General features: G+C 35.1%; 1 protein-coding gene and 1 non-coding gene across 2 annotated transcripts in view; both read left to right on the top strand.

Annotated features, from left to right (window-relative positions):
* RP1 (RP1 axonemal microtubule associated) overlaps window positions 1–26,350 on the top strand; it is a 187,774-nt gene that overhangs the window by 127,070 nt on the left and 34,354 nt on the right. The window contains exons 38-46 of the mRNA XM_087753249.1: window positions 3,495–3,646; window positions 6,457–6,535; window positions 8,134–8,265; window positions 8,758–8,939; window positions 9,971–10,057; window positions 13,841–13,973; window positions 15,330–15,469; window positions 18,791–19,043; window positions 23,891–24,132. Coding sequence (XP_087609375.1) covers window positions 3,495–3,646; window positions 6,457–6,535; window positions 8,134–8,265; window positions 8,758–8,939; window positions 9,971–10,057; window positions 13,841–13,973; window positions 15,330–15,469; window positions 18,791–19,043; window positions 23,891–24,132 — 1,400 coding nt within the window. The remainder of the gene's footprint in view (window positions 1–3,494; window positions 3,647–6,456; window positions 6,536–8,133; window positions 8,266–8,757; window positions 8,940–9,970; window positions 10,058–13,840; window positions 13,974–15,329; window positions 15,470–18,790; window positions 19,044–23,890; window positions 24,133–26,350) is intronic.
* On the top strand, window positions 8,485–8,591 carry LOC148057345 (U6 spliceosomal RNA). The gene has a single exon (XR_015700158.1). It is a non-coding gene; the product is annotated as a U6 spliceosomal RNA (small nuclear RNA).

Below are 26,350 nucleotides of genomic sequence, written 5' to 3'. Positions count from 1 at the left end.
CTGGTAGTGAGAATGGTCCCAAACTCACCCTAAGAACTTTTACCCTGTTTCCCAGCATCTCTTTTGTGTTATGCCTTCCTTCGTAGGGGTTACTTTGTATATTTTTGTTTCACTTATATAGTGGAAGTCCTTTCTCTGATCCAAAACCTTTGAAAATTAATGGGAAATACTTGCTGTGACTACACTAAGCTTTAAATTATGCATCAATAGATTCAGCAGATTCAGCTGAAAATACTGACTCAGCAAAAACATTAGATATGTTTCTAATTTTCAGTGTGTATCTTATTTGAATACTACTTGTGTGATTAAAGCTAAGCTCGTGATTAAGTATATCAATGATTCTGGACAAAAGCAGTAAAGATAAATGTGAGTGCTGTGATTTCTAATCCATCCTACAAGAGTGATCAAATCTGCGGACCAAACTCTGCTGATCTTATTCACACAAGTAGCCTTTTGATGTCAATGAATCTGCTTATATGACCCAGGTATACAGGCAAGGCAACACTCTAGATGAATGACACAGAGTCTTAACTTCATATACTAACTCCTCTAAAAGCAAAAATGTCATTGGCTAAATGCCAAAGAGCCACCTGGACAGCTCATCTACTTTCGACTATCTGGATCTGCAGCAAGAGCAAGTCTGTGTCGCTACGCTAACTTTACTGCAGTTATGTTGTCTTTCACCTGGCAGTGTGTATTTGACTGCCTTGAAAAAATGAATGAGATACTTTAGGGCCCCAGCCTAGGGAAACTCTTGGTTTACTTTTTATCATCAAACTTGAGCAATGCTGTCAATTACAAGTACTTTCCCAGCTCTTGGTTTAAATGATTTAAAAAAAAAAAATCCCAGGGGAAGTCCCTGAAGTAAAGTAAATAGTGCTGCAGTGAAATAAAGTTACTTTTCAGAAAACAAGTTTTCTCAGATGTCGTCCCTCTGTAGTAAAAGATGAAGAGAAACAAAGACATTCCAGAAGTTTATTGCAATGAGCACACCTTTATTAGCAGCCTGATATAGCCCTTCTTATTTAATGAATCCTTTTCGGTATTAATTTTTAAATCAGTATGCAAACCCACCCTTTAGGACCCTTGTTCCAGTGATGTGACCTTTTTATTTTAGACATATAAAGAAATAGCTATATAAGACATCAAAATATTTGAATTCAGGCCTCTTATTATAACACTTGATATGAATAGCATCAATTTGTGAAAAGAGCTGTAAGAAAAATTTAAAAATAAATATCCTCAGAACACTTTCTTTTTTTTCCTCCCTGTTTTCCTATCACCTACGCATGAAAATAAATGACAGCCTTAGCTTCTGGATTCTAGTAATCATTCTCAAACCTACCAGAAATTTCTCATAATTATATCTTTTTAAAGGATGTACAGTTTGGCTAAATTGGGCCGTTTCTATGTTGGAATAAATTTGATTCAAGAAGCAAACTGTACTGAAAATATCAGATGTTTCTAAGATCTATATTCAGATATTTGTGTATGCTGTGATGTATTTTAGACTGAAATATGTATTTCGGACTTGAATAACGTGTATTTCAGTGCTGTCTGGCTGTATTGTTAATTGTGAGACTGAAAGTGCTTCTTAGTTGCTCTAAATGGTCTAAAGCACCATTTCTCTTCTTTGCACACACGTGTTTCCTGGGAAAGCGGACATTGTACAGCCAGCCAGGTCCCAGGTAGGAACAAGCAGCAGAGTGAGGCTGCAAGACTTTCTCCAGCACATAACTGTCACGTAGTCTAGATGTTGTCTATATCTGCTTCACTGCACCAGTGATGAAAGCTGTGGGAGTTGGGGCTGAATAGTTTGAAGTAGTCAAAGATAGCTCAGTACCTGTAAAATGTTGGATTTTAAGGGTGCTCAGTCCTTAAAAAAAAAATAAATCTTGAAGCTTCTGACAAAAAACTTCAAGATATAATATATGCATTCTTGAATATATTCTTGGTACATGTGCATTGCTTATTACTCACTTCCCAAATATGACTTTGCATTTTACAGTGGATAAAAATGGTTTCCTCCTTCTGAAAAATATTAGAAAGCTGTGTTTTACAAACCTGTGTTGTTACAAGATAATAGCTTTTTTTCTTAGGCCGAAGTAATGATGCTTGTGGTTGGAAGCAGAGGAACAGTAAGACCATCTAAGTTTAGACTCCTAACTTTTAGTGTCTATCCCTAGAATATATGGGAACCCATCGTAAATGTTTTCTACTGCATTTGCCTTTCCCTGCTGACTACGTAAGGATCATATTCCTAATATAGCTACCAAAGTTAGATTCCTGAAGTGACAGCACCAGCATTATACAAATGAGCACAGATTTATTATTGTAATCTGAGTAAGAGCAGACTTAAAACACTAGGGGAGAAAAAAACAACCCCCCAAAAAACCTCCTTCTTTTTCGTAGGCTCCTTGTTAAATTGATGCAAATAACCATGAATGTTGAGATTGTGACCTGCTTCTGTTTAAGTGTTTCCTTGTTTCCATGATAAACTCAGGGGCTAAAATAGGTAATTTAAAAAATGAACATAGGAGTGTTCCATGAAGTTTCTTCAGAATTAATGCAATCTGGTCTCATCTGCATCACTCCGCTGTATATTGTGTCACAAAGAGGCAAGGAAGCAGAAGCTCCACATAGTGGCCACAGGTGTCTCTTCTAATCACTGTACTATGACCACAGCTGAGAAAATCAGGAATGTTTTCCCTTAAACTCGAATTTCACTTAGCTGATCTGTATTTCTGCGTTATTATAGAGTACATGGGAGGTTCTTTAGAGACTGATACAAAATACGAAAAGGTTTTTCTATTTATGTATTAAAGCTGATGAAAGAATTTTTAGTTCATTATTTCTGTTTCACATTAACGTGTTTTAACTTCAAGAACATCGTAATAGTATTATGGTCTGACTAGTGAGAAAGCTTGATAGTCCTGATGTGTTCATTCATTGGGAGATAATTATACGAGTTTAAAGCTTAAGACAATCAGGTCCCAGCTTTCTTCTAAGCCATTTTATAAGTGTAAGCTCCCATTTCATTTCAAAGAGAAAATGATACACAGAGAGGGAAGGAAGGAACAAAGAAATATGAGTAAATAGTCTTAGAGGACAGAACTTAGACTTTCCAAAGAGCATGTGAACATGCAGTACTTCTTAGAAAGGGATTCTGTACCTTAGGGGGAGGGGCAGTACATAGGAGATCCTGTGCCCCAAGCAGCAGCCAGTAGTGCTGATTTTCTGGGATTGGTGTCAGAGCAGAACAATCTGTATTTTGCAGGTTGCCAAACAGGGAGTTACGCAGCAGGAATGTGTTTTGGTTATGTATGCCATCAGGACTGAAGAGACCTGTGCTCCCTGTTGTGTGGCACAGTATGGGATTCAGATGAAATTTGCAATGGTTTCTACCAGGGATTGGTACATAATGCAGATTTTGTGCAAGACGACAATGAGCATTTTCTCCTGCTTTTTGTTTTGTATGTGTGTGTTTTCTGCAGTTGTGGAATATGCAATCCATTTGCACACGGGAGACCTGAAGAAAGCAGATGCCACTGGTGAGGCCTATCTTTGTATACAAGGAGAAAAGAGTGACTCAGGGAAACGATGGCTTAACTCGAGAAACAGCCTGATCACTTTTGCTAGAGGGCAGGTAAAACAAGGAGGAAAAATGTAACTGAATCTTTGAATGTCTTTTTGTTAAAACCTGTGTTTACATAAAACCTTTCATGGACAGAGTATCAAAAATACTAATGTTTTATATTCCATATAGACATAATTTTCTCTTATAACTAAGAGGTGATTGTCTCCATAGGTAACGTTGCTTTTAAGCATCATCAGCATTGCGCAATAGTGATACAGTTAAGTTGATGAAGTAATTTTGAGTTGGACTAAAAATACTCTAAAAGTTCTATTTTAATATTCCAGAATTTTAAGGCCAGGGAGGTATCAGTGCTTTGTTAAAAATATGCCTGATGATTGATAGAACTGCGAACTTTTCTATATGATATCTTGCCTTTGTACCTACTTTAGACAATAACCTTTTCTTGTTAACTTTCCTGAACACTAATGTCAGTGTTCCAAGAAGAGTTTTACTTTTTCATGTTTCCAATTCTTCCACCCACTTATTGCTTTTAAACATGGTAAACATATTCTTGCTTTTTGAGGCTTAAATGGCTTTTCCTAGAAGAGTAATTCCTGGAGTAGTTATTGGCATAAGAACAAAGTAACTAAAACAAATCTCAGATCAAAAGGAAATATCTGTTTTGGATCAAAAGGAGATGTCTAGCTGATACTTTATGAGACCCTGCTGTTTGCTCTGAGTTTAGGTTTGGAAGATTTTTTAATTTTTATTTTAAGGGAATCATAAAGTTATTGCAAAGTACATAGGAATCTTCTTTTTGGGAGGGCAGGAGGGAGTATTTCAGTGTTGTCAGCCAACCCAGATTAGTTTGTTCTCTGGTGTAGAAATCTAGAGAAATCTGCTTGCAGTACTTATCATTTATTCTTTAAACATGCCTCTGTTTATTTTATCTGCTTTTCTTTTCGCTTCTAAAGATTCTAGAAGACATAATGGTTTTTGTAAGAAAACCAAACTAAATCTTTGTTAGTCATTATGTCCTCTGTATTCCTGTGTTTTCTTTCTTCATTGTGGAAGAGAATATGTGTGTCCAATGTCATGTTCATCAAGAACTGATCAAACTGCTAGCTCAGACTTCACAAAATAAATCTGAAAATAATAATGACAGGATAGTAGGGCTCATCTGGCTTTAAAAAGTAATGTAGGAAATTTTATAGATTAATTTTTTTGGTGATATAGATAATAGTTATTTATAATATATCTTAAAGATAATACCTTAGAGAAACCTGAACAGCAAGACTGCTTGCTACAATGGATAAGGTATCAGTACAGACTGAAAGAGGGACTGATTCCCGTTCCTTTCAAAAAACTGAACTGTCCTGAGCTTTTTTTTTATTCTTCATTTTGTAAGAATGTATGTTAAATTTTCTTTAAGAATAAAACTTGTGGAGAAAAATATGTGAACAATAAAATTGACTTCTGTGAATACTCACTCCAGTGGAAATATAACTCATCTGCAAAGTCACAAGGATTTTTTCTGCATAATCCAGATTCTGTGTCACCTTCTGAACGAGTCTGCTCAGGAGCCTAAATCCTTCATCTGAAACTCTAGAGGGCTTTTCTATATCCTGGGCAATAGCACCCCAATCTTCTTTTTATAGAAAAGATTTCGAGTAACAACTGTTTGAGAATTCATTCTCTCACAGTTTCCTTTACTCCAACGTGTCCTCAAATGCCTAATTCTCTGTTCTTAGTCTTTGCTCTTTTTTTCTAGATGACTCTTGTGATCAATGTGTTTCTCACAGGTAGCATGAATTTTTGTATGTCATTGTACCTGGCAGCAATGGAAACAATACAGGTTTTTTATTGTTTGTTTTCAATCCCCCAAATTGGTCCCCAACTTTTGTCTTCAGATCGCATTTTTCAACCCAGCCTTTCCAAGACAACTGCTTCTGTCTACAACAGGATAGCTCATGAAGTCACAAGAAATAAGAGAGTCTTACTCGTGGAGATTTTATTCTGCGGCTGGTTTCCCAAAAGAGTAGACAAATCCATTCATGAATAGTATGTTTCCAAACCTCCTTTCTTCAAGCCCAGTTCAAAAAAACCGACAAGTACACACTTTAAGCAATGATGTGTGTCACCAGTGCCAGTGTACATACTTATGTGAGCTTTCCCACAAAGAAGGACAAACTTCTGCACAAAGGAGACAAACATGTATATGCAAGAAGGTGAATATACTATGAAGATTTACAGTAGGGAAAAAAGGGAAGATTCTGTGAGGTCTATTCATCATGCAAGTCTGTTGTATGTGGAAAATTTGACCTCTTATAGAGGTGGCTTCCGTGAAAATTCCTTATCCCAATAGCACAGTGGTTGAAACCTTCCCAAATACTATTCACTTCATTCCCATTTACCTGCCTAATTCCCACTAAATTGATTGTGAATTTTAATGAAAATGAAATTGCTCCAGATTTTCAGAATTATTAGACACCTATTATTTATCAGTTTCATCGGGAGTTAGGTTCTGGATCGAAGTAACTTTCAATACAAGTTTGGTTATTTCAGTCCATGAAGGTACTAGAAATGAGCGCTTTATTGCTAGTGTGTGTATCTGATGTTTCCAAAATTACTTCTTATTAAATACAGCAGCATTTTGAAATTCATAATTCATAATATTAACTGGATCAGAAAATATCAGTTATAGCATGTAATGTTTAATTATGAACTTAAAGACAATGGAATGGAAGAAACAAGATAAATTTGCTTCCATTGAGATACAAAACAATGACCAGACACGCAAGGCTAAACTGATAAATATTCAAAAGCAGATACATATTAACTTTAACTAAAACATAATTTTGATTATTTTCATATTGCAGGTGGATGTTTTTAAAATAAAAGCAGTATACCTTGGCAAGTTGGATCAAGTTCTTGTTGGATTTAAGAGTCTAAAAAAAGGTCAGCAATTTTTTCAGTTAATGTATGGTAATAATAATGTAGATTATCAGATTTAGGAGATCCTAGAACTTCAGAAATGTCTTAAATTTAAGATTAAAAATCACAAGTGATTTTATAAAAGTTCTAGAAAATTTGAAATTGCTCTCCATTTTCTGCTGTTCATTATTTCTGTTGGACTATACACGTCAAGTATCCAGTTTGGTTTTACTAAAATGTGCAAAGGATTCCTAGGAAATGTCATGACAATGTAAAATTATATGTGAAACTTTTCTCCGTAAAAGTTACTATGTATTTATGAGTACAGTCAACAAAGCTTTTGTTTTTCAGGAAATAATATGACATCATGCTTTTGCAATTTTTGACATTTTTTTTCTTCCTCTCTATTTTTACATGATGGACATTTTCATTTTAAAGGAGGTTTTTTTTCAGTGCTAAATGCTTCTAGGTAAAGATAAGAACAGAAAATAAGTTCATCAGATTCGGAAGTGGAACATAGAAGAAAGGCTGTTCTGGCCTCATCGCTTTTTCCCCTTCAAACCCATGAGAAATATATTCTTTTTTAAGGGATTCTGCATACATGAGGTTGAGTAGCAGATAAAAAGGCTGCACTTCCTGCAGCATTTTTTCTTGTCCTCCTTCCAACTCCACAGCAGGTGTTGGAGTTAAAGAAAATTCCTTACTTCTTAAAAAAAAAAATAGCAACAGCAAGGAGCATCATGAATTAATATTTTCTTCAATACTTTGGCTACAATTTTGGCCCATTGTTTTTTAAAGGCAACAGAACAGTGATTCTACAGATATCCTACATCTGCAGATAATACTGATAATGGAGATAAGATTGTTCCAAAGCATGATAAGCGGTGTCTCTAGTTCTTTTATCTTTATGAAAAAAACAAGACTATAAGATGACTTTGTAGATTAAATTCAGACTCAGAAAAACTGTTTTGGGGACTGTTTCCCATATATTTCGTAGATGGTAATGTTAAAATGAATGATCAAACTTTCATTGACTTCACCAAGACTTGGAGTATAACCAAGTTTACCAAGACTCAGAGGTCTGAGTCTTCAAACACTTTGTTTCCAGAGAATCAACATAATGGTGTCAATCAAGAAAGAACCTTCAGCTGAAGTTTGTGCCTTATTAGATAGCATAGAACCTCACCAGAAAGAAAGTTGTGTGTTGAGTGGATTTTGTGATGGCTAATGTGGTAGAAATCCTGATCCTTTTTCCTTTAAAACATTGATAATATAATTTCCTATGGGGGACTTCTTGTGTCTAGAGATATTATACAGAAGCCTTTCCACCCTTTGTGACACTGATAGATCATTAAATCAAACCTATCCTTATGTTAAATTTCACAAAAACTGTAAAAACTTTAATACTTCTTCACTTCGTTGAATATTTTGGAGTGTAGGGGAACAGACAGAAACATATATACACAGAGCCAATATATTTTCAGAAGTCTTATCTCCTTAAGAAGTTCAGCAAAAGAAAACATTTTATTGATTTTCTAAAATAGAAACTGATGACTGCATACACAGAACATTTTGTTGCTTAAAAGGTATAGCTTAATAATGTTCTGTTTATTTTCAATCAGATGAGTGGTTCTTGGAAAAAATTGTTATAAAAGAAGTCCTCTACCCTTTTTCTGCACATGTTTTTATTCACAATGACTGGATCAATAAATGCTCCAAGAAAGATTTTGTAGAAGTGGCAATTCCGCTCAAAGGTAATACAGCAGAAATGTCCTTCATTTGCATGAATCACTACTGCATGGCAGTGCAGAACAGGGCCAGTACAAGGCTACTTCACAATGTGGGCAAAACTGAGCATTGGTACCCCAATGGTGAGGGACAGGAGCCTGGACCAAGGTGAATCATGCCTTTTGTAAACAAGGAGGAAGAAATTATGCCTGGGATGGAGAAGGTGGAAATGGCAGCATTAAAACAGTCTCCTCTGGCAGCATGTATCCTGTCCTTGGAACAATACAGAGAAGATAGGCATGGCCCCTGCAGAAGTGTGACATGGATTCATGAAGCAGTTGGCCTGGTTTTCTACACCTCCACAGGGCTAAAATGAGTAATGGGGGTTTTGCGGTTTTGTCGCCTGAGTTGCCTGTGCTAGATTCAGCACTACCAGGCAATGTAAACTTGTATATTTTGGCTTATACTGCCTTATAACTTAGTCACAGGCTCTGAATATATGTTTGTTTTCATTGCAGAAACATCTGTGACACCTCTTCTCACAAAAAATTTTGATACTAAAAGCAGAGGACGGTGGCAAACATGGGTGCACTGTACACAAGTACCAGAAGATGTTCCTGACATTCAAGTTGTTGTATTTGGAAGAAAAGGGAAATCCCCTGCACAGAAAGTTCAGAATCTGAATGATAATCCATTTTTGGTCAGTTTCTTTCTTATTTCACACAAATCTTACCAAATAGTTTCAGTAAAGTAAGAGTTGTGGCCAACATATGTGAAGTTGTGTGGAATAATTTTTTGTTTGTCAGAGTTAATGTTTATACCTCCATGTCTTAAATAAACAGCACTGGAGAACTTCTCACATGTGGTCTAATACATATCACTTATGAAAGCTCTCTTGAGCAAATGCCAACTTTGACATGAAAAGCCTTATTAACTTTGAATTAAGACTAGTAGGCCTTAACAGTAAGGCAATAAGTAATGAAGTTATTCCATACTTCCTTTACATTCTATTTCTCAAACCTCAACTAATCTGTTTTCACTACTTAGAAGCTGTGTCTGTCTACAATGAGCTTGGGCCTGGACAAATATAAATTCTGTAGTTTGCCCATGAAGTTAATGGCAACTTCTGAACAGGTGTGTGAACCTGGGTCACCTGCTTCAAAAGGCTTTTATTCTTAAACATGGAAAAAAAATGTCATTACCCATCCTTTGGAAAAAGGCAAGATAAACATCATTGCTTAACTGCTGCAAGATGAAAAGCTGCAAGCAGCAGTGTATGATATGACATGGAAACCAGCCATCCTTTCTTATGAGCAGTAGAATAACTGAGAACAGAACCGATAGCCAGGGCTAAAAATCATCTTGAGGTCAAAATTTCAGTTCAAGTTTGAGAATAAAGATGTGATGGAGAGGAGGTAAATAGGAAAGTGAAGACAAAAGAATAGTAATATGAATTTGGCTTGGGAATACAGAATCAGTCATGCATTTCCTTGCTTTTCATATGTTGGCCTGGGCTCTGCAGTTCTCCCAGTTAAAAATAAACATAAATTATGATACAAACGTGAGTACAAATTAACTTGCAATCTCAATGGGACTTTCTCACCCTAACATCAATGTCCTTCACTAGTATTTTTACCTATTTTATTTATCTTTTTACCTGGGCTTAAAGTATGTCATCCAAATTGTTACATACAACATATAGTTAATTTTTTTTCTTTATTTTTCTAACAGTTGACTGTTGGTGATATTGGAGATATAACAAAAGTTTCTTTTGTGTTATCTGGTCCATGCTTGGGAAGAGGAATTAAACTTCATAAGGTATTCCAAATACACTATGTATAAACTTGTAATATTCTTCATAATACCAGTAAATATCTTTTGTCGAGAGACAGATTTTAGCTTCATTTTGCACCACACTAGCAAAGCCATGCCTCTTTTGGTCCAGTTACCAGGTATCTACAGATGATTGCCTACAGCTTCCAGATCTCTTTGTGGGCAGATCTACCTTGTTTGTGCCTGCTGAAGTGCATATAGCTATTCTCTGATGTGCATATCCATTCTGCATAGCTCATCATGACATGGAAGGCAGTGTTTTCTGCTGATGTTAGGAAATGTTAATCTCTGCATGGAAATACTGACAGTCTCCTGACACAGAACAACCTACTTGTGGAAACCAATTAAGCTGATTCTTTAGTATTTATTCATTACAACATGGTCATCAGTGAGCCTTAAACATCTAATTGTAGTTTACTATGTACTTAAGATCTCTCATAAAAAGGGATGGAGAAATGATTTAATGTTGTCAACCTTATGATTCAACCAGATTTTAAATGTATACCTTTCCCCAGGGTGAGTAGGAAGATGATTGAATAGAAAGGTGTTGGGCCTGATAATACTTGGGCTTTGGGGAAATACTTAAGCTTGAAGGTTAATGCAAAGAAAAATTGTGTCAATGAGCTCTGCCTGTAGGCAAGGGCCCAAAAAGCATTGTGGACATAGCATTGAATTATTCTGAAGTTAGTAAAGGAACGTTTTTCTGAACTGGACCACACAGTACCTTAACCCTACTATCGATTTAAAAGGTCAAAGGGTGATTCCCTAAATGAATAAACAGTCCAGAAACTGTTCTAATGGGCAATGCTAGAGACAGCTTTATTCCAGGCTAAAATCTGAATGGTTTTATGGTACTCAAAGGAACATTAAGTCTGAGTTTATGAGCTCCTCTGAGGATAGAGGAGTTTATCCTGTTCATATTTTCTCCCCAGATTTGTTCTTTGTCAGCTAATTTTGTAGTCTCAGTTTAGGCTACAAGAATGGAAAGAATAGGTAAGCAAAACTAATTTCTCATTTTAAATATGCCTTTACAGGCCATTAATAAAACATTTCAAAAATATGTTGACATTACCCTCACTATATCCGTTGTGTCATCATGCAATATACGATTTCAGCCTCCAGAACTGGTGGCTCAAAACATGGCAGGAAATACATAAATGTAGTCGTTTGCTTTCTGCTTTCTTTTCAAATACAACCCTCAGCAAATGCCTAAGTGATTTTTGTTCATACTTTTAAATTATTAAAATTATTTAATAATTGGTTTATTGGTAGCTATAAATTGTTACAATCTACAAGAAGTCAACAGGTTGCTATAGACCTGTGTAGTCTCTTCTACTGGTGAACTTACAACCCACAACATAAGCCACCATAACATATACTGCTTGTGCCAGTAATATGCTTATAACATCCGTTACTCATTTATTAGTCTGTTTATAAATTATTTATACATGGAAGCATAATCTAAAATGTAACAAGTCGGTTTCACTTTAATAGGACTCTTACAGTGCTCTAAAAAATAGAGATGCTGTATAGAAATAGAAAGACTACAGGAGGCAGTCAGTATGTGTAAGCTCACTATGAATCAGTGGTCAAATCCAGCCTCAATGGAAAAGAATTCCCTTCCTTGCTTTCTCCTTAAGTGAAAGCAGTAATAATAGCCACAGTTTCAGAAATTTCACAAAAACACAGATTACAGATAAAACTGCAAAGGCTAAAAAGAAGATAAAATCCCTACATTCCTTCTGCTACTCTCTGTTTTCTGTATTCTGGTGTTTACAGCAGCTTCAGAGTACCAGAGCTTTTCCTGTAATCTCCTACGTTTTTCTGCACACTTCTGTAGAAAATGATACAACCTTAGCTAAAATTTATGTCTTTTTTGTAACTTTTGAAGGTTTATGTACTCTAGAATGAATAGCTTTTTCTTGCGCAAAAGTAGAGTTTCTGACTCTATCCAAAATAAAATGCAAAATCATTTTTACTTTCATACAGAATATAGAAACATCAAATGATTTGGAGATAAAGTTCACACTTAGATGCAACTAACAGGAATTTGCCAGGTACAATTTATTTTAAGGCCAAAGTCTGCATAAATTTACACATCTCATTTTTATGAGTCCAGTTTCTGCAGGTCATCTGCCTGCATATGCAGGTAACCCTTAGTCCAATTTTAATAAGGATAGGAGTTTGTGATGCTTATTGATATTTAGTTAGGGATGTTTATATTGATAGAAGTTAGGGAGGATATTTTTGAATCAGAAGAAGTTAGACAGTTAGTGTGAGAAAATTTAGTTATTGCAAGTGCGAAAAATGGATAAACAACTGGCTTCAATTTTATAGATATAAAGAAAATTTTATATATATAACTTTTTAAAATTTATATATATATATAAAATTTATATATATATAAAATTTTATATATATAAAGAAAAACACTGTTTATTCTCGTAATTAATGGTTTACTTCTGGAAATGGTCATGGGGAATTGTTTAATTTCATCTGGCAGCTTTGTGCCTGATCTTGTGAAGCACTGGGCACAAAGCATAAGCAGTAATGGAAAATGTTCAGTAATTACATTTCTGGGAACTCAAGGGCAAGATAGTCTGACAAAATTTTTAACAGTGAAACTGTCAAATTCCTAATAATTTCAATTATATAATTCAATTATACAAATATTTATGCATTTCAAAGCTTGCACTTGAAGTCTATGTAAGGAAATCTGTACTCAGGATTTCCAAACAGTGGTATGTGCATCCTGTACAATGACCCACAAAATTCTGTTGCTGCTGCTGGTGTCAGTAGTGGTAATAAGTCACCACAGTAACTTTGGGAATCCCTGCCTGAGAATTTCAATTACTTAATATCTCGATGAAATTAAGCTTTTGTTTCATTTTGTTTTGTTTTTAATGTCTTGGATATAATATTTCTATACAAAGAGATTCTAAAGGCTGAAGAAACCATTTCTGCAAACTTGTAGTCATTAGCTAGGTATCAAGTTCAATCCTGCATATAATAGTTACCAGAAATGTTTCTGCATTTGCTTGATAGTTTGTCATTCTGTATTTTATAACCTGACCTAGGATAAAGTTCACAATCTGAGTTGTCCTCCTGTAAATCTGATCTCCATATTGTCTCAGTAGCTAGGATAGGTGAGCTCCCAAGGCTGTGCTTCCTCAGTTGGTTTGGAGGTTCTAAGTTCACAAATTTGGAACTTAATTTGTTCAGTCTCCACTGAGTATTTAAAGTCAGGTGGAATGAAGCTAGACCTAAGCTTGCATCTTCTATTGGAATTAATTCTTCAAATAACATTTCCACAGGGAGTCCCAAAGGCCACTGGACACCTAATTTCTGCCAATTTTGAAAATCCTAGCTGAGATATAGCAAGTCATATTTAAACAAATAAAAAGCAGCAAAACAAATGTTTCTGCAAAATGGGCATATGCTATTAAGATTGATGTAACTGCATTCATTTGACATTCTGAAATTGCAAGTATATACAGGTCAATTTAATCTGTATCCTTCATTGGCTTCCTACGAACGGGTCTTATGCCTGTGTCGATATGCAATGAAGAATACACCTATGAACATCAGGCTGCAGAATCAGCGACTTGCAGCAACTACTGTAGCTCTTGTTATGCAGAATCAGGTAAAAATAACTTTTATAAAGTGTGTGCAGGTGTTAACTATAAGAAGAAATGTCAGTTTCTGTTCGGATGGAAATAAGAAATGAAATAATTCAGATAAATGAATTTCTTCTGATTCTGCCTGCAGCTTCGGCTAAAAGACCTGGACAGTAAACAAGAGTTGGGCTTTCACACTGAAGTCCGATGTCTGTTTGGAGAAGATGGATCTGAGACTGTGACAGAGCTAGCAGTGGTCAGGCCAGACAAGCCACCACTCAGGGGTATGCTGCGGAACTAAAAAATAAATACATGAGCAAATACACACATACCTGCACACAAAATTGTGAACTGCCTAATGGGATGAACACATGAAGCAAGATTGCAAAGCTTTTTGTATATATTAAAAAACACTCGAAATTATTTTTAAAGATTCTTTCAATATACCTGTGTAAACCATGCAAAGTCTTTAATAATGTGTATTGTTCAAGCATTTTTTCTGTTTTAAAACAACTGACTTGTATTGTTTTCACTAGTCTAATTAAAAATTTGAAAGTCTGAAAAACGTGCAAAGCCCAATTAGTGTATTTCTGTTGAAATTTTCAAAAACCAAGTGATTTACACTCAGTGAGGAACTAAATCACAGATTTAAAAAGGCATGTGCACAGTCATAATGGCATGAAGAAAAGAAAAAACAATCTTTTTTGAGCTTTTTTTCAAGTCCCATTTCTACCCCAGAAGCTCGTTTTCATTTCATCATTGTATTTAAAATATAACATCTTCCTTTGTTCTGATTACATTTTATAAAATATTTAGAAAAGAATTCTCATTCATTATACTCTGTGAATAAAAGTCTTAGTTAAAATATTTAAAACTTTTTGCATTTAATATCTAACTGAAGGCTAGACTGCAAATGGAAATATATCTTAACTGTCTGTTATAACATTTAATTCTTCACAGAGCTTACAGGACCCATAAAAAAAATCCTCTGTCATGCTACCTCAAGGAGTATGTACTATATAACTCATCAGCCAAAAGTCATGGCAAGCCATCCTTTGTGGTGAAGAATAACAACAACAATGCATATCTGTATAAATAGCTGAGCGATTTCTCCTGAACGTATTAATTCATATCGGCCATAATTATCAAAATGCCAGACTAAAACAGAATTCAGCTGATCCAGAATAAAAAGTGGATTTCATCTGTTATATCTGTGTTTTTTCTTTGGCAAAATTTGTTGGCGTTGATAAACCCTAACTCCATTTAAGACCTTTAATTCCTACAAGAATTCAAGGCTTTTTACAAAGCCTGATAAAATCAGTGTGATTCTTTCAGTTGATTTCAGCGACCACTGGATAAGACTCCAGAATTACAACATTTTCTTTTTCTGTAATGTAAGCATGGATTGTTACATTAATTCATAAAGGACATTTCATCTCTAATGCTGTACTGTGCTGTTGTGAGGTAGTGAGCAATCTATATGAAACTCAGACAGAACATTAATGTCAATTACTATAACTTCATTCCTTGGTCTTGAAATTAATCTTTTACCTAAAATAAATTGGTTTATAATGTTTGATAATTACATTGCTAAATAGTCTGATTTGGTAATGTCTTGTGTCACTGATTTTTCATGACAGAAGTTCTTTACTCAATCAGTGTTCATACGGGAACATTGCCTGCATCAGGGACTGATGCAGATGTATTTATCACAGTATTTGGAGAGCAAGGAGATTCCTGCAAAAGGAGACTAAGACATTCAAATTTTGAAAAAGGACAGGTTAGTACTGAGTTATTTTCTTTACATGTTTGCTTAATGTGTTTTATTTTATTACTTTCTTCCAATACCATAATTCTTTTCAATTATCAAATACAAACATTGATGTTACACCGTGGTAATATGTGGAAAAGATGTGTTGCTTACTAAGTAGACATTTTACCTGAATTGGGATTACAGTTTAAGAATGTTTCAAGTACCAATAAATTTAAAACCCACAAACCATCAGTAACTGTTCTTAGAAACTGGAATTGAACCCAACAACATATAAAATGCCATGGCCTACTTTTTAGTTATTTGTGAAGCTGATATAGAAATATCGGGGCTATTTCCTGTGACTGCTCCTTTAAAATCTGCTTTTTTAAAAAAAATCTGTCCAGATACAGTTTAACGAGAGGTTTTAAATGTGTTAGCTACTATATGTTAATTAATCCATTTATATATAGAATTGCAAACAGGTAAAGCTGCTTGTAAACATACTGTGACTGCTCAAGATAAATCCTAGGAGACATTTTCTGGTCAACCTTTGCTGATTACTGTATTAATGATTATATCTACACAACTTGTTCACACATACCCTGGACTCAGCCCGGATATGACTAGACAGGATTTAAAGAGACTTTTCAATTGATAACTGTATAATAAAGCAGGATCCTCTATACTTATTTCATACCATTTCTTAAGACCTCTCATGGCTGAGATGCCATAATTTTCCTAAGCAACCCGTTCCACAGCTTTGCTAGCCTTGTCCTTAGACAATTCTTCGTTCATTTCCTTCATAATGTCAAAATATTTTCTCGAGCATAGAAACATAGAAACCAGCCATGTCATCTGTACAAGGAACAACTAAGCAAACAAGTGCTGTTTGGCCTGAAAAAGGGATGACGAAAGGAAGGGAGAGGGAGATAAGAAATATAAAATGGCATAGAGAAAATGAGTAGTTTTACTTTCTCAGGAAATACAAGGGCTCAAGAGCATTAAATGAAACCTGCAGGTGGCAGATTCAAAACAAAAGGAGGTGGCTTTTTACACAGTGCATAATTAATCCATTTTACTTTCTTGCACAAGATGTTGCAGATGGTAAGATGCATGTTGGTGCAAAAAGCCGTTTCACATTGTCATGGAAGGCAACTTTCCACAGAGGGCTGTTAACTGCAAAGACACAATCTCTGGCTCAGGAAATCTCTGAACCACAAATTGCTGAAGCCTGAGAGACTTTATATTCAAGAAGCATTTGCCCCATGTTTCAACTCTTCCCTAGAAATCTGTTATTGGTAGCTCTTGGCAACAGGATATTGGACTAGATGGATCTGTGGTCTGACATACTACTACCAGTCTTACGTTCTTGTTACATAGAGGTAGATTAATAAAAAAGTTGGAATGAGGTTTTAGTGAGAGTATCTAAGAATAGAAGGTGAAAAGAAGGGATGTAAAGGGCAAGCTGTCTTGAGAGACAAGATTACGTCAGCAATATCCCTGGAAAATATGGAATGGACAGGCAAAGAAAACAAAGTTAAGGAAACTTGAGATATGAAAAAAAGGATCTCTCTTGACTGATAAAGGACTGGAATATAAGGAAAAGCTACGAAGACAGAAAATTGCAACAAAGCATAAGAAAAGAGAATGAAGTTGATTTAATTACCACAGATAGTAAGGCTGGTTTATATTTATTTGAGTAATTGTATGTCTAAATTTTTCACCAGTTTAATGGGTTACATAAGTGGGGATTGTAATTTTGCCTAGCTAACACTTTATGCAAAAGCAAGACAATTTAAATAAAATCCTTTTGGCTTTCATTAATTACACTTCCAGTAGTGTGTTTAATGCAGTTCCGAATGTCTTTATACTGAGGGGGAAAAAAGAAATGTAGTGACATCAACCAAAAGTACATTCTTGCTAATGCTGAGGGAGTAGGCAATTTAATGTATTATTATGAGAATTCATTGGTAACAATGGGTGATTATGACCACTGTTGTCTAATGACTGTTAATTATTATCACAAAGAATGAGACTAATGATAGGTCCCTTTTTCAGATGGAGTTAGCTGTGAAGGAACATGAATATTAGCAATACAGGCTATTTCCTCTAAGTCAAGGGTCATGTAGACTGACAAGAAAATTATATTTGGCTCAGAACTACAAAGAATAAAATTAAAAAGCAATGAGTGCTCCCAAAAAAAGTTATTTACAAGATGTTCCTCACAGATAGATCTTATTTTGGGCTACATATGCATTACATGAAGGGGTTTAACTTGCCATGGTAACTGTTTGGGGACATTGTGGATATAACAAGGTAAGAACCCTGGAAGTCCTAAGGCTGTGACAGGAATAATAACTCTGATGTTTTCTTTTTCTGAACACATTGTAGAGAATAGTCCAACACAGACAGGAGAATGGACCAGATGACATAATTCTTTCTAAAAATCATCTCTTCCTTTGTTGCTTTCTGGTCCCCATGCTTTTTCCTGCCTGGTGGCGAATTGGTTGGCAACAAATAAAAATTATAGCGTCTGTTTCTACTATCCATCTGGGTTTTTTTTTAATGTCACCCACACACATGCCCATGTATCTACCCACCCACTCATATTATCTCTTGCACGGAACACATTCATTCTCTCGCTCACATAATTTATTCATCCCAACATGCACTAGTGCAGTTGCCATTTAGCTTTTGTTTACTGGTAGCCGTAGAAATATTTAAACAGATGTCTATTTACATCCGAAGAGCACATCAATTCTTGCCTGTATGCGTGCACAGCCTTAGTTATAGTTTCTAATGTCAGTATCTTCCTTTGTTTGCATAGTCATCAACAGTGTCAGTATTTTTCTTCAGAGTTGAATAATACGACGTTTCCCATTTGAAAAATAGGATATCTTAGCATATAAAAGACTTTGAAATGTTTAAAAATAAAATGCCTTATCTAAACCAAAGTTCAATTTACTAGGCCTATCCTGATATTGGAAGCACTCCCTTTGTTTCAGTTATGAGGGATTCGTTGAACTTCAATTTTCATGAGACTTCTGTAATTAAATTAATGATCAGAGGTTTCTTTCTACCCAAAATAGTGGAATGTTTTTCATAATAAAGCCTGGGATGCAGTGATCATGAACAGGGAAAAATGTGCATATTCAAGGATCCATATATTTTCTGAACAGGATCTCCAGATATGACTGTCAGCCTATAATACCTTTCTTTACTATCAGAAAGGGAAAGATACTTCAGTATTGAAAGGAATCTGTCTTTCCAAATGTAATCTTCTTAAAGACAGATGATAAAATACATGGTTTAATCAGTTTGCTATTCATTTTGCCTTTACCTTCTCAGGTTTGTATCTCTGAAATGAGAGCAGTAGACCTTGGGCAGTTAAACAAAGTTCTTGTTGAGCACCATAATGTGGGTTACGGAGCCGGATGGTACCTGGACCAAATTGTCATCCATGAATCGGGCAAGACTGACAGCCAATATGCATTTCTTTGCCAGCAATGGTTAGACAGTGGAGTTGGTGATGCACAGATGAAACGAATGCTGAAACTTCTTGGAAAAGTCAGGAATGGGATGTTAACAGGGAAGATTTATGGTAAGGTCCAAAATCATCAAAGCTTCTTCCAGCTTTTGTTTTAATTGTAATTAATTTAATTTGGGGGGTTATTTTTAAGACTAAAACCAAAACACAGAAATAATATAGCTTAAATGTGAGTTACATCTCTCACACAAGTTGTCTCTCCGAACAATTTCCAGAGCTGGTAAATACAATTATAATGTTCAGGGAAGAAAGATGAGAGCAGAAGGGAGATATTAAGTGATGGAGGCAATGAAGGAACTATGTTTTTAGTTGAGGCTAGAAAAAAGCTGAAGCAGAAAGAGGTAGGTTGTTCCATATGGCAGTCAATGCAGAGCAGAAGGCTCCTGCAACAGTAATGAAATCACAAGAAGAGATACAAAAACTCTTTTAGCAGAATGAGATTTTCCCGTATGTTCACATATTTGCAGAAACCATTTGCTTTTATTTGCAGTTTTCTTTTTTACTTACATCAATGGCACAAGTTCTTGCAAACAGTTAGTTGACCTGAACCAAGTATCTTATTCAACTTGTTTAATGAAAAAAAACCGAAAATTCAGACACAGCTTAGACACTGGAAACAGTATAAGTCTTTTATGCTTTGCCAGGGTACTGGATTTCTTAGCTCTCTCACATGTCTTTTTTGAAGAGGTGTAAAATGTTGGTTTGCGTCCATTTATGAAATCTGAATCAGAACTGGTAGACAAAACTATGTAAATTTTAACTAATCTGAAGGTGTGAATTTACATTCTATATCAGCAGTTTTGTAAACTGATCTTTATTAATTTCTGTGCTCATGGATATTTCATTTTATGCTCAGAGGGGTTTATATTGTACATAGTTGCAGACACAGTTAGTAGTGTGTATCCTCATATTTAGCTTCCTGTACTTAGTCCACTAGCGAATATCTTATCTAAAGAAACAGAAAAATAATGTCGCTGAGACAACAGAAGGACAGAATACCATGGAAATATAAGCAAAAGATGAGCAGCTAGAGTAGTGACAATTTCAGAATAAGAAATAGCTGTATTGCACCACTGCAAGTATTCCAGGTCTCTAAAGAAGTCGATTCCACAGGTGCCCTACATAGTCCACAGAGCGAGGCAGGCGTCTCCTGAGGGTAATTCAGAGCAGAAGTCCAAGGTTGGTCAGTCTGTCACATCTTTCTTCACTGATAATATGAAAAGTGAGAGAAATCTTGCATCCTTGTTTATGCACCTTAACTTGTGTCTGAACGTAGCTATGTAAAAACATTTTCTTTCCTCTGTTACACACACACACACAGTTCTCAAAAATCTAAGTGCAGACTTGCTAATATTTTCCAGTCTATGATTATTAATACTCAGCTTTGTATCAATTGAAAATCAGTTCTGGTCTGGGTGAGCAAAGAACCTATAAGGAATGGAGAAATAAAAGACTGATCAGCAAAGAGCGCTATACTTAGAGGTCAGTAAGTTTATGGATACAATGGGACTTACTAAATGTCAAGCTGAGTCGGATTTTATAAAAGAATTAAAACAAATAGTAAAGGTTCTTCAACCATTTACTTATAAAAAGAACCTGGAAAGATGTGTAACTATGCAGGAACAATAGAGTGTAGACTGAAGGTGATGTAGGTAAAATCCCCAAACGAATAGAATACTTTATCTCTGTTTTCATTAAGGAACCATGATGTTGGCAAGGGAAGCAAAACCAAAACTGCTAATGGGAATGAAGTTATTGGAAATCACCAAATCTGAAATGCAAATAGAATTTCGAGTTTTATGTAGTCAGTGACAACCAAAGGAGTTGTTAGCCCCAAATATTGAAGGCATTGGGAAATGAAATGACAGATCTAGTAGCAAGGATTTCAAATAATTTTACGAAGACAAAAGGTATGACTTGAAAATAGCAAAGGTAATACCTCCATCTAAAAACCAGAAAGCATAATGTAGGTGACTATAGACCTAGTAATCAATCATATGCAAACCTTTATAACGCACTTTGAAGAAAAGGATAGTTAAGATAATAGAGGTAAATAGGGAATGAGAAGGAATGCATCATGACTTTACTAAAGACAGGTTGTAAAACAAAGTTGATACTCTTTAGAAATATTTTCCAGTAAGAGAAATGTAATGGCATCTAATCTGTCTAAATTTCAGTACTGAATTTTATTTGCTTTATGGGAAATTATTAGGTAATAATAAGAAAGTGGAAAGTAGTAGTAAAAGGAAGAATTGTAAAGAGCTGGAGACGAGAGAATGAATATGCTGATGAAATCTGTTGGTGCTAGAAAGCTGAGAGTACTATCAGGAGATGAAGAGGTTGTGTGATAAACTTTGAGAACTAGAGGAAAGCAATGGAACTGAATTCTGTAGCACAAAGCTTGAATACAATTAGGCGTAAACCCAACTAAATATTTGAGCTCTTAATTCTGGTACAGGTTCCTAATTTCCGTTGATTTTTTTGGGAAATCAGGAGCTAAGTAGTAGCTAAGAGTAAAAAACTGTATTGGATCTGTATCCCCATGTCTTGTAACGAGTTCTGTCTGCTACAAGAATGCATCAGCAGGTTATGACTAGGAGAAATACCTGGGTTTGCTATATGATTGCAGGATAAACTTTTAGACAGTAATCTGACATGGTGGTGAGTAAAGTAATTGTGACCCCACAATGTATGTAGGCATTATCAGTGCAGATAGAAAAGAATTAATGCCACTACAGAGAAACTATGATATTTCACTGGGAATGCTGCATGCAATTGTGGTCACCTCTGTCCAGAAGAACTGGTTCAAGCTGAAATAGCTGTAAAGAAGACATGATGACTGGGAATATGGCAAATCTTTGTTGTGAAAGGGTATTGAAAAAACTTGACATATTCAGACTAGTAAATTAAATGCTCAAAATGAACACTGTTGTGATCTATCAAATTAACGGTGGCTTAGACATCAAGGAGAGAGAGTTATTTAAGCTAACGGACAAAGTTGTCATAAAAATAAATGGGTTTCGGCAGTCCATTAATGCCATTCTGTGAAAAGTAGAAGATTTCTGAGAAAGAAAGAATGAATTTTTGGCATAGCTCTCTTTTAGACTTAACTAAAGAGAAGGAAAGAAGCTTAATGTAGCTGCTTTTAAATTAGATCTTGAAAAATTTATCAGAGATTATACAATATAGTTAGCATGTAATAGCAGCGTATGGTACTGTATGATCCAACAGAGAGAGTCTTTCCGTTCAGTCTTCCTAAGCAGCTATACATTGATAGTTTAAAGGCTTAATATTTCAGTACTAAAGGGCTAAAAAACCTTGGATTATGTCACAGGGGATATGCTAAATTTTCATTTGACTTCCATTTTTTCTTGGATGTCATTGGTTTCATTTATATTTAATGTTCATAGACATGAAAATGGTAGCTATTTATGATTATCCATAAAGTTATAACATCTGAAGTTATTCTAGTTTATTTTAAAGATGGTGAGTACTAACATTTTACCTTCACCAAGTCCTGAATTTATGACACTGATCCTTACCTGATCTAAAGTAATAAAGCTTTATTTGCATTAGCTTATAGTAGGAGATAAAGATTTGGCTGCTGTGGTTAGGAAGCTGGACTTTACAGGACTATGGACATAAACTCAGAAAGTCACTGTTTCCATTACTTAAAGTAAAATACTCTGTTTTACAAAATAGCTATTTGAAATTATTAAACCCCTACTTTGCCTCACTTTGCTTAAACAGAGCTAAGTTATCTTAATGAAAAAATGGTTATGCTCAATTCTGCACCAGCCTAGGTGACCAAAGCCTCTCTGTAGGAGTCATGATTTTTTAAAATGGAAAACATGGATTTGAGAGCCCTGAATTTTCCGTATGTTCTATTAACATGAATTAAAATGTTAAAGCTGGCTAAATCAGTGGGATTTTTTTTGATGGATACAAGTTTCTGATCCTGAAAACTGTCTTGTTGATTGGAGGTTTAACTAAATATCTGTTAAGTATAGAGTTACAGAAGTTACTTAGGAGCCTACCTGGTATCAGTCTGCAGTCCTTATGAGCCTTCAGGTGATGGCCGATTCATCTAGAATGTTTAAGAGACTATGTGCCTCAAACCAGACCTTTAGTTTGAACATGAGCTACTATTCTTTTTTGGTATAATTTTGCAATTTTTTTTCGAAGTAAAACTGCTGGTTTTGAGTGTTTTCTTTGTCCTTAAAGTAGGCAAATCTATGTGCTGTTATATAGAACTATTTTTAATCTCTCAGCAAACATCACTTCTTCACAGAAGAAATGGATAAAGTTTTGTACTTTGCTGGCATGATAACTGTGGTGATCTGTAATAAAAATATCACATTTCAAGCTCTGAACCAGTTTATCTCATCAGCATCTTGTTATAGAATATATGTAGCAAATTTTAGCATTCTAGTTTAAATAGCTTCTCAAAAAGTTAAAGTGAAAAAATACCCTCCCCTGACCAAAGGCAAACCTGGTAACCAGTACTATCTAGTAGAAAACATACTGCTTTTGAGTGGTGATTAGTAAGAAAAAAAATTTAAAATCATCAGAGGAGACATTTATGAGGGGAAAAAAATCAACATATCAACACGGCTCTTCATAAGTTTCTAATATGGAATTGGCAGTCTTATCTGCATAGTGCTACTGGACTGGCCCATCTCAAAAGGGTCAGCTATTACTACAGAAGGGCTGGTGTCCAAATCTGCTTCTCACTAAATCAATGATAATGAGTGAACCTGTTACGTGCCAATATTTTAGCCCAGTGCAAGGGTGGGAATGGGTTGCTAGTCACTCACTAACTCAGCACATTACAAATTGCGGTCTTATTTTGGATATTCAGCAAACCCATTAATTTTTTTTCTCTTGTTTTATTTCAACAGGGACTTGGGATGTCCTTGTCACAACTAGTGATATTTCTCCTAGTTCCATGAATCCTAAAATGTCTCTAACTGTATGTGGTGAAAAAGGTACCTGTACTTCAGTCATATTCCCCAAAGGATCCCTTAAAAAAAAGCAGATTTATGAGACTTCAATTGAACTAAATAAGAAATTCAATACTATATTCAAAGTTCGCCTAGAAACTGAAGAAGCTGGAGAAGGAGAGACTTGGCATTGCCGTGAGGTAAAAAATAAAACCCAAAGTAATTACTTATTGTGTCTTTATTGTAAAATTATTCTTTTTTTCATATTCTATGGTTATTGCTTCCAGTTTCCAGTTCTGTCTAAAATAACATAATTTTTAATTTACAAAAGTAAGTGCATCTGGTAACAACACTTGTATAGTGATAACTTCAGAGACTGCTCAAAACCCTTACTAGGATAGCTGTGGATAACAAAAATCTTGTAAACTTAGATGGAATTCTGGAGGGCATATATACCGATGTGCCATCATCTATAGCATATCCAGTAGTGTCTTTTCAGAACTGTGCCCACTGGCATACATTGCAGTATTTACATAACTCCAAATTGGCTGTTACATGTTATAGACCCAGTGATCCAAGGCAAATAATTAAGCCAGACGCTAGAAATGCCTTTTGATGAAAATATCTGCCTTTTAAGTTGGCATGTGAAAAAAAGAAGTGAATAGCAAAAGTGACAATCTTTCTTCTGATGCCCAAGATGCTGAAGCTAAAAATCTGACATTGCACTGAAATTGCTGTGGCACTTCACTATACAAAAAATATCTTCATCCTCTTATGCTGCCAAAATAAAAAGAAATCTAAGGGAAAGAATCATCTTGTTTCAAATTGCAGACACATTTTTGTCCATTAATGTTTGTATTTTGTTCTCATTAAAAACTGGAGAAAAAAATAATTTTCCTGTCCAATACGTGATGTTAGTGAGCTGAACCCCCTGACATTTAAATGGTAGGCAGGTTGTTAATTTCATCTTCGTAGCCAGAGGAAATAGTCATCTAACAAATCTATTGATAAAATTAAGACCGCTTCTTGGATATTGTAGGAAACAGTGGATCACAGTAAAAATTTCAGAACGGAAACTTGGCAGTTGAAAACAGTGACATCTATTAGCCTGTTTTACTTCATTAGCTCAGAACAATGACTTAGAGCTGAGTTAGAAAAAAGTCAACATCATTTATGTAAGTAAGGAGAAGATGCACATTTACATTAGGTAGGATTAGAAAGAGAAAGAAAATATAAATTTCCTTGCTTTGGGGTATATGTATAATATTGGGGTTTTAGGAAGACATTTCCTCTGTTATTCCATGGATTCCATAGCAGGACTGACTGAATCCTTGTATGAAATAACTAGGTTGGTGTAAGAGGTTGTGGGTAATATCTGTTATTAAAGACAAGTTAGCAATTTATTTACACTGCTGGTTAGAACCAAGATGGTAATTTCTATGCTATTTTATTTTGATTTTACAAGATTGTTCCTCACAGAGAGTCTGAGATTTTCCCCTTCTATCACAAGTAAATGCAGGTGCAGTTGGTTGAATTTCATATTTAGATTCAGAATTCACTTTTATAACCATAACTGCAAAATAATTCTCTTGATGTTTTTGAGGAAATTGGAATAATTATAAAATAATGTCCAGAAAAAAATTAATTAAGGTATGCTTTATTTCTGAAGCATGTAATAGCTAACATCTTTAATCTTGTTTCTTTCACTTCTTGAAGAAATAAAGCACAGTAAATGAAATCTGATTTTCAGGAAACTGTTCAGGAATGTAGATGTTAGTATGAAAGGGAAATTGCATTAACATCATACGTTACACTGCATTTTAAAAAATCTTTTCAATGTGTCTGTCATAATGAAAAATAATAGGAGTCTTTTGAAGACAAAATAATGCTACCATCTCCCAGTGACAATTGCTAACCAAAGACAGTTGAGCTTACCGGGTTAAGGGTTTAGTCATTTTAGTGAGTTAGGTCATGAGGAAATGTGTGAGTGAATTCTCTGTGCCCTTTTCAAAGCAGGGTTACTTCCTGCAACATATTTTCATATATGTTGTCTGACCTAGCTTTAAATAGTTTAGAAAATGGCACTTTGTCTCTTAGCGTAGATGGTAGTACCATAGTGTAAGACACCTCATTATTAAAGTAAGTTTTCTTATAGTAAGACTAAGCTACTTAGCTCAGGATCACCGTTTTATTACTTCATATACAGAATTTCATACAGATTAAAAATATTTAGTAACATACTCTATATACTCATATGAAATGTATGTACAGATATATAGATACATATGCCATAAAACATTCTTAATTTCTATTTTTCAGTTTTTCCCAGAAACACTTAATTTTCTTTCTCCCATTATTTAGAATGAGAAAACATTCTGCACTGAAAAATGTTGTGGCATATTGACATTTCTCACAAGC

Source organism: Nipponia nippon, unplaced genomic scaffold (genome assembly GCF_047370975.1).
Source record: "Nipponia nippon isolate SJK-2023a ecotype South Korea unplaced genomic scaffold, ASM4737097v1 scaffold_1, whole genome shotgun sequence".
NCBI classification, from domain to species: Eukaryota; Metazoa; Chordata; class Aves; order Pelecaniformes; family Threskiornithidae; genus Nipponia; species Nipponia nippon.
This window is presented reverse-complemented; position numbering and strand designations above follow the sequence as displayed.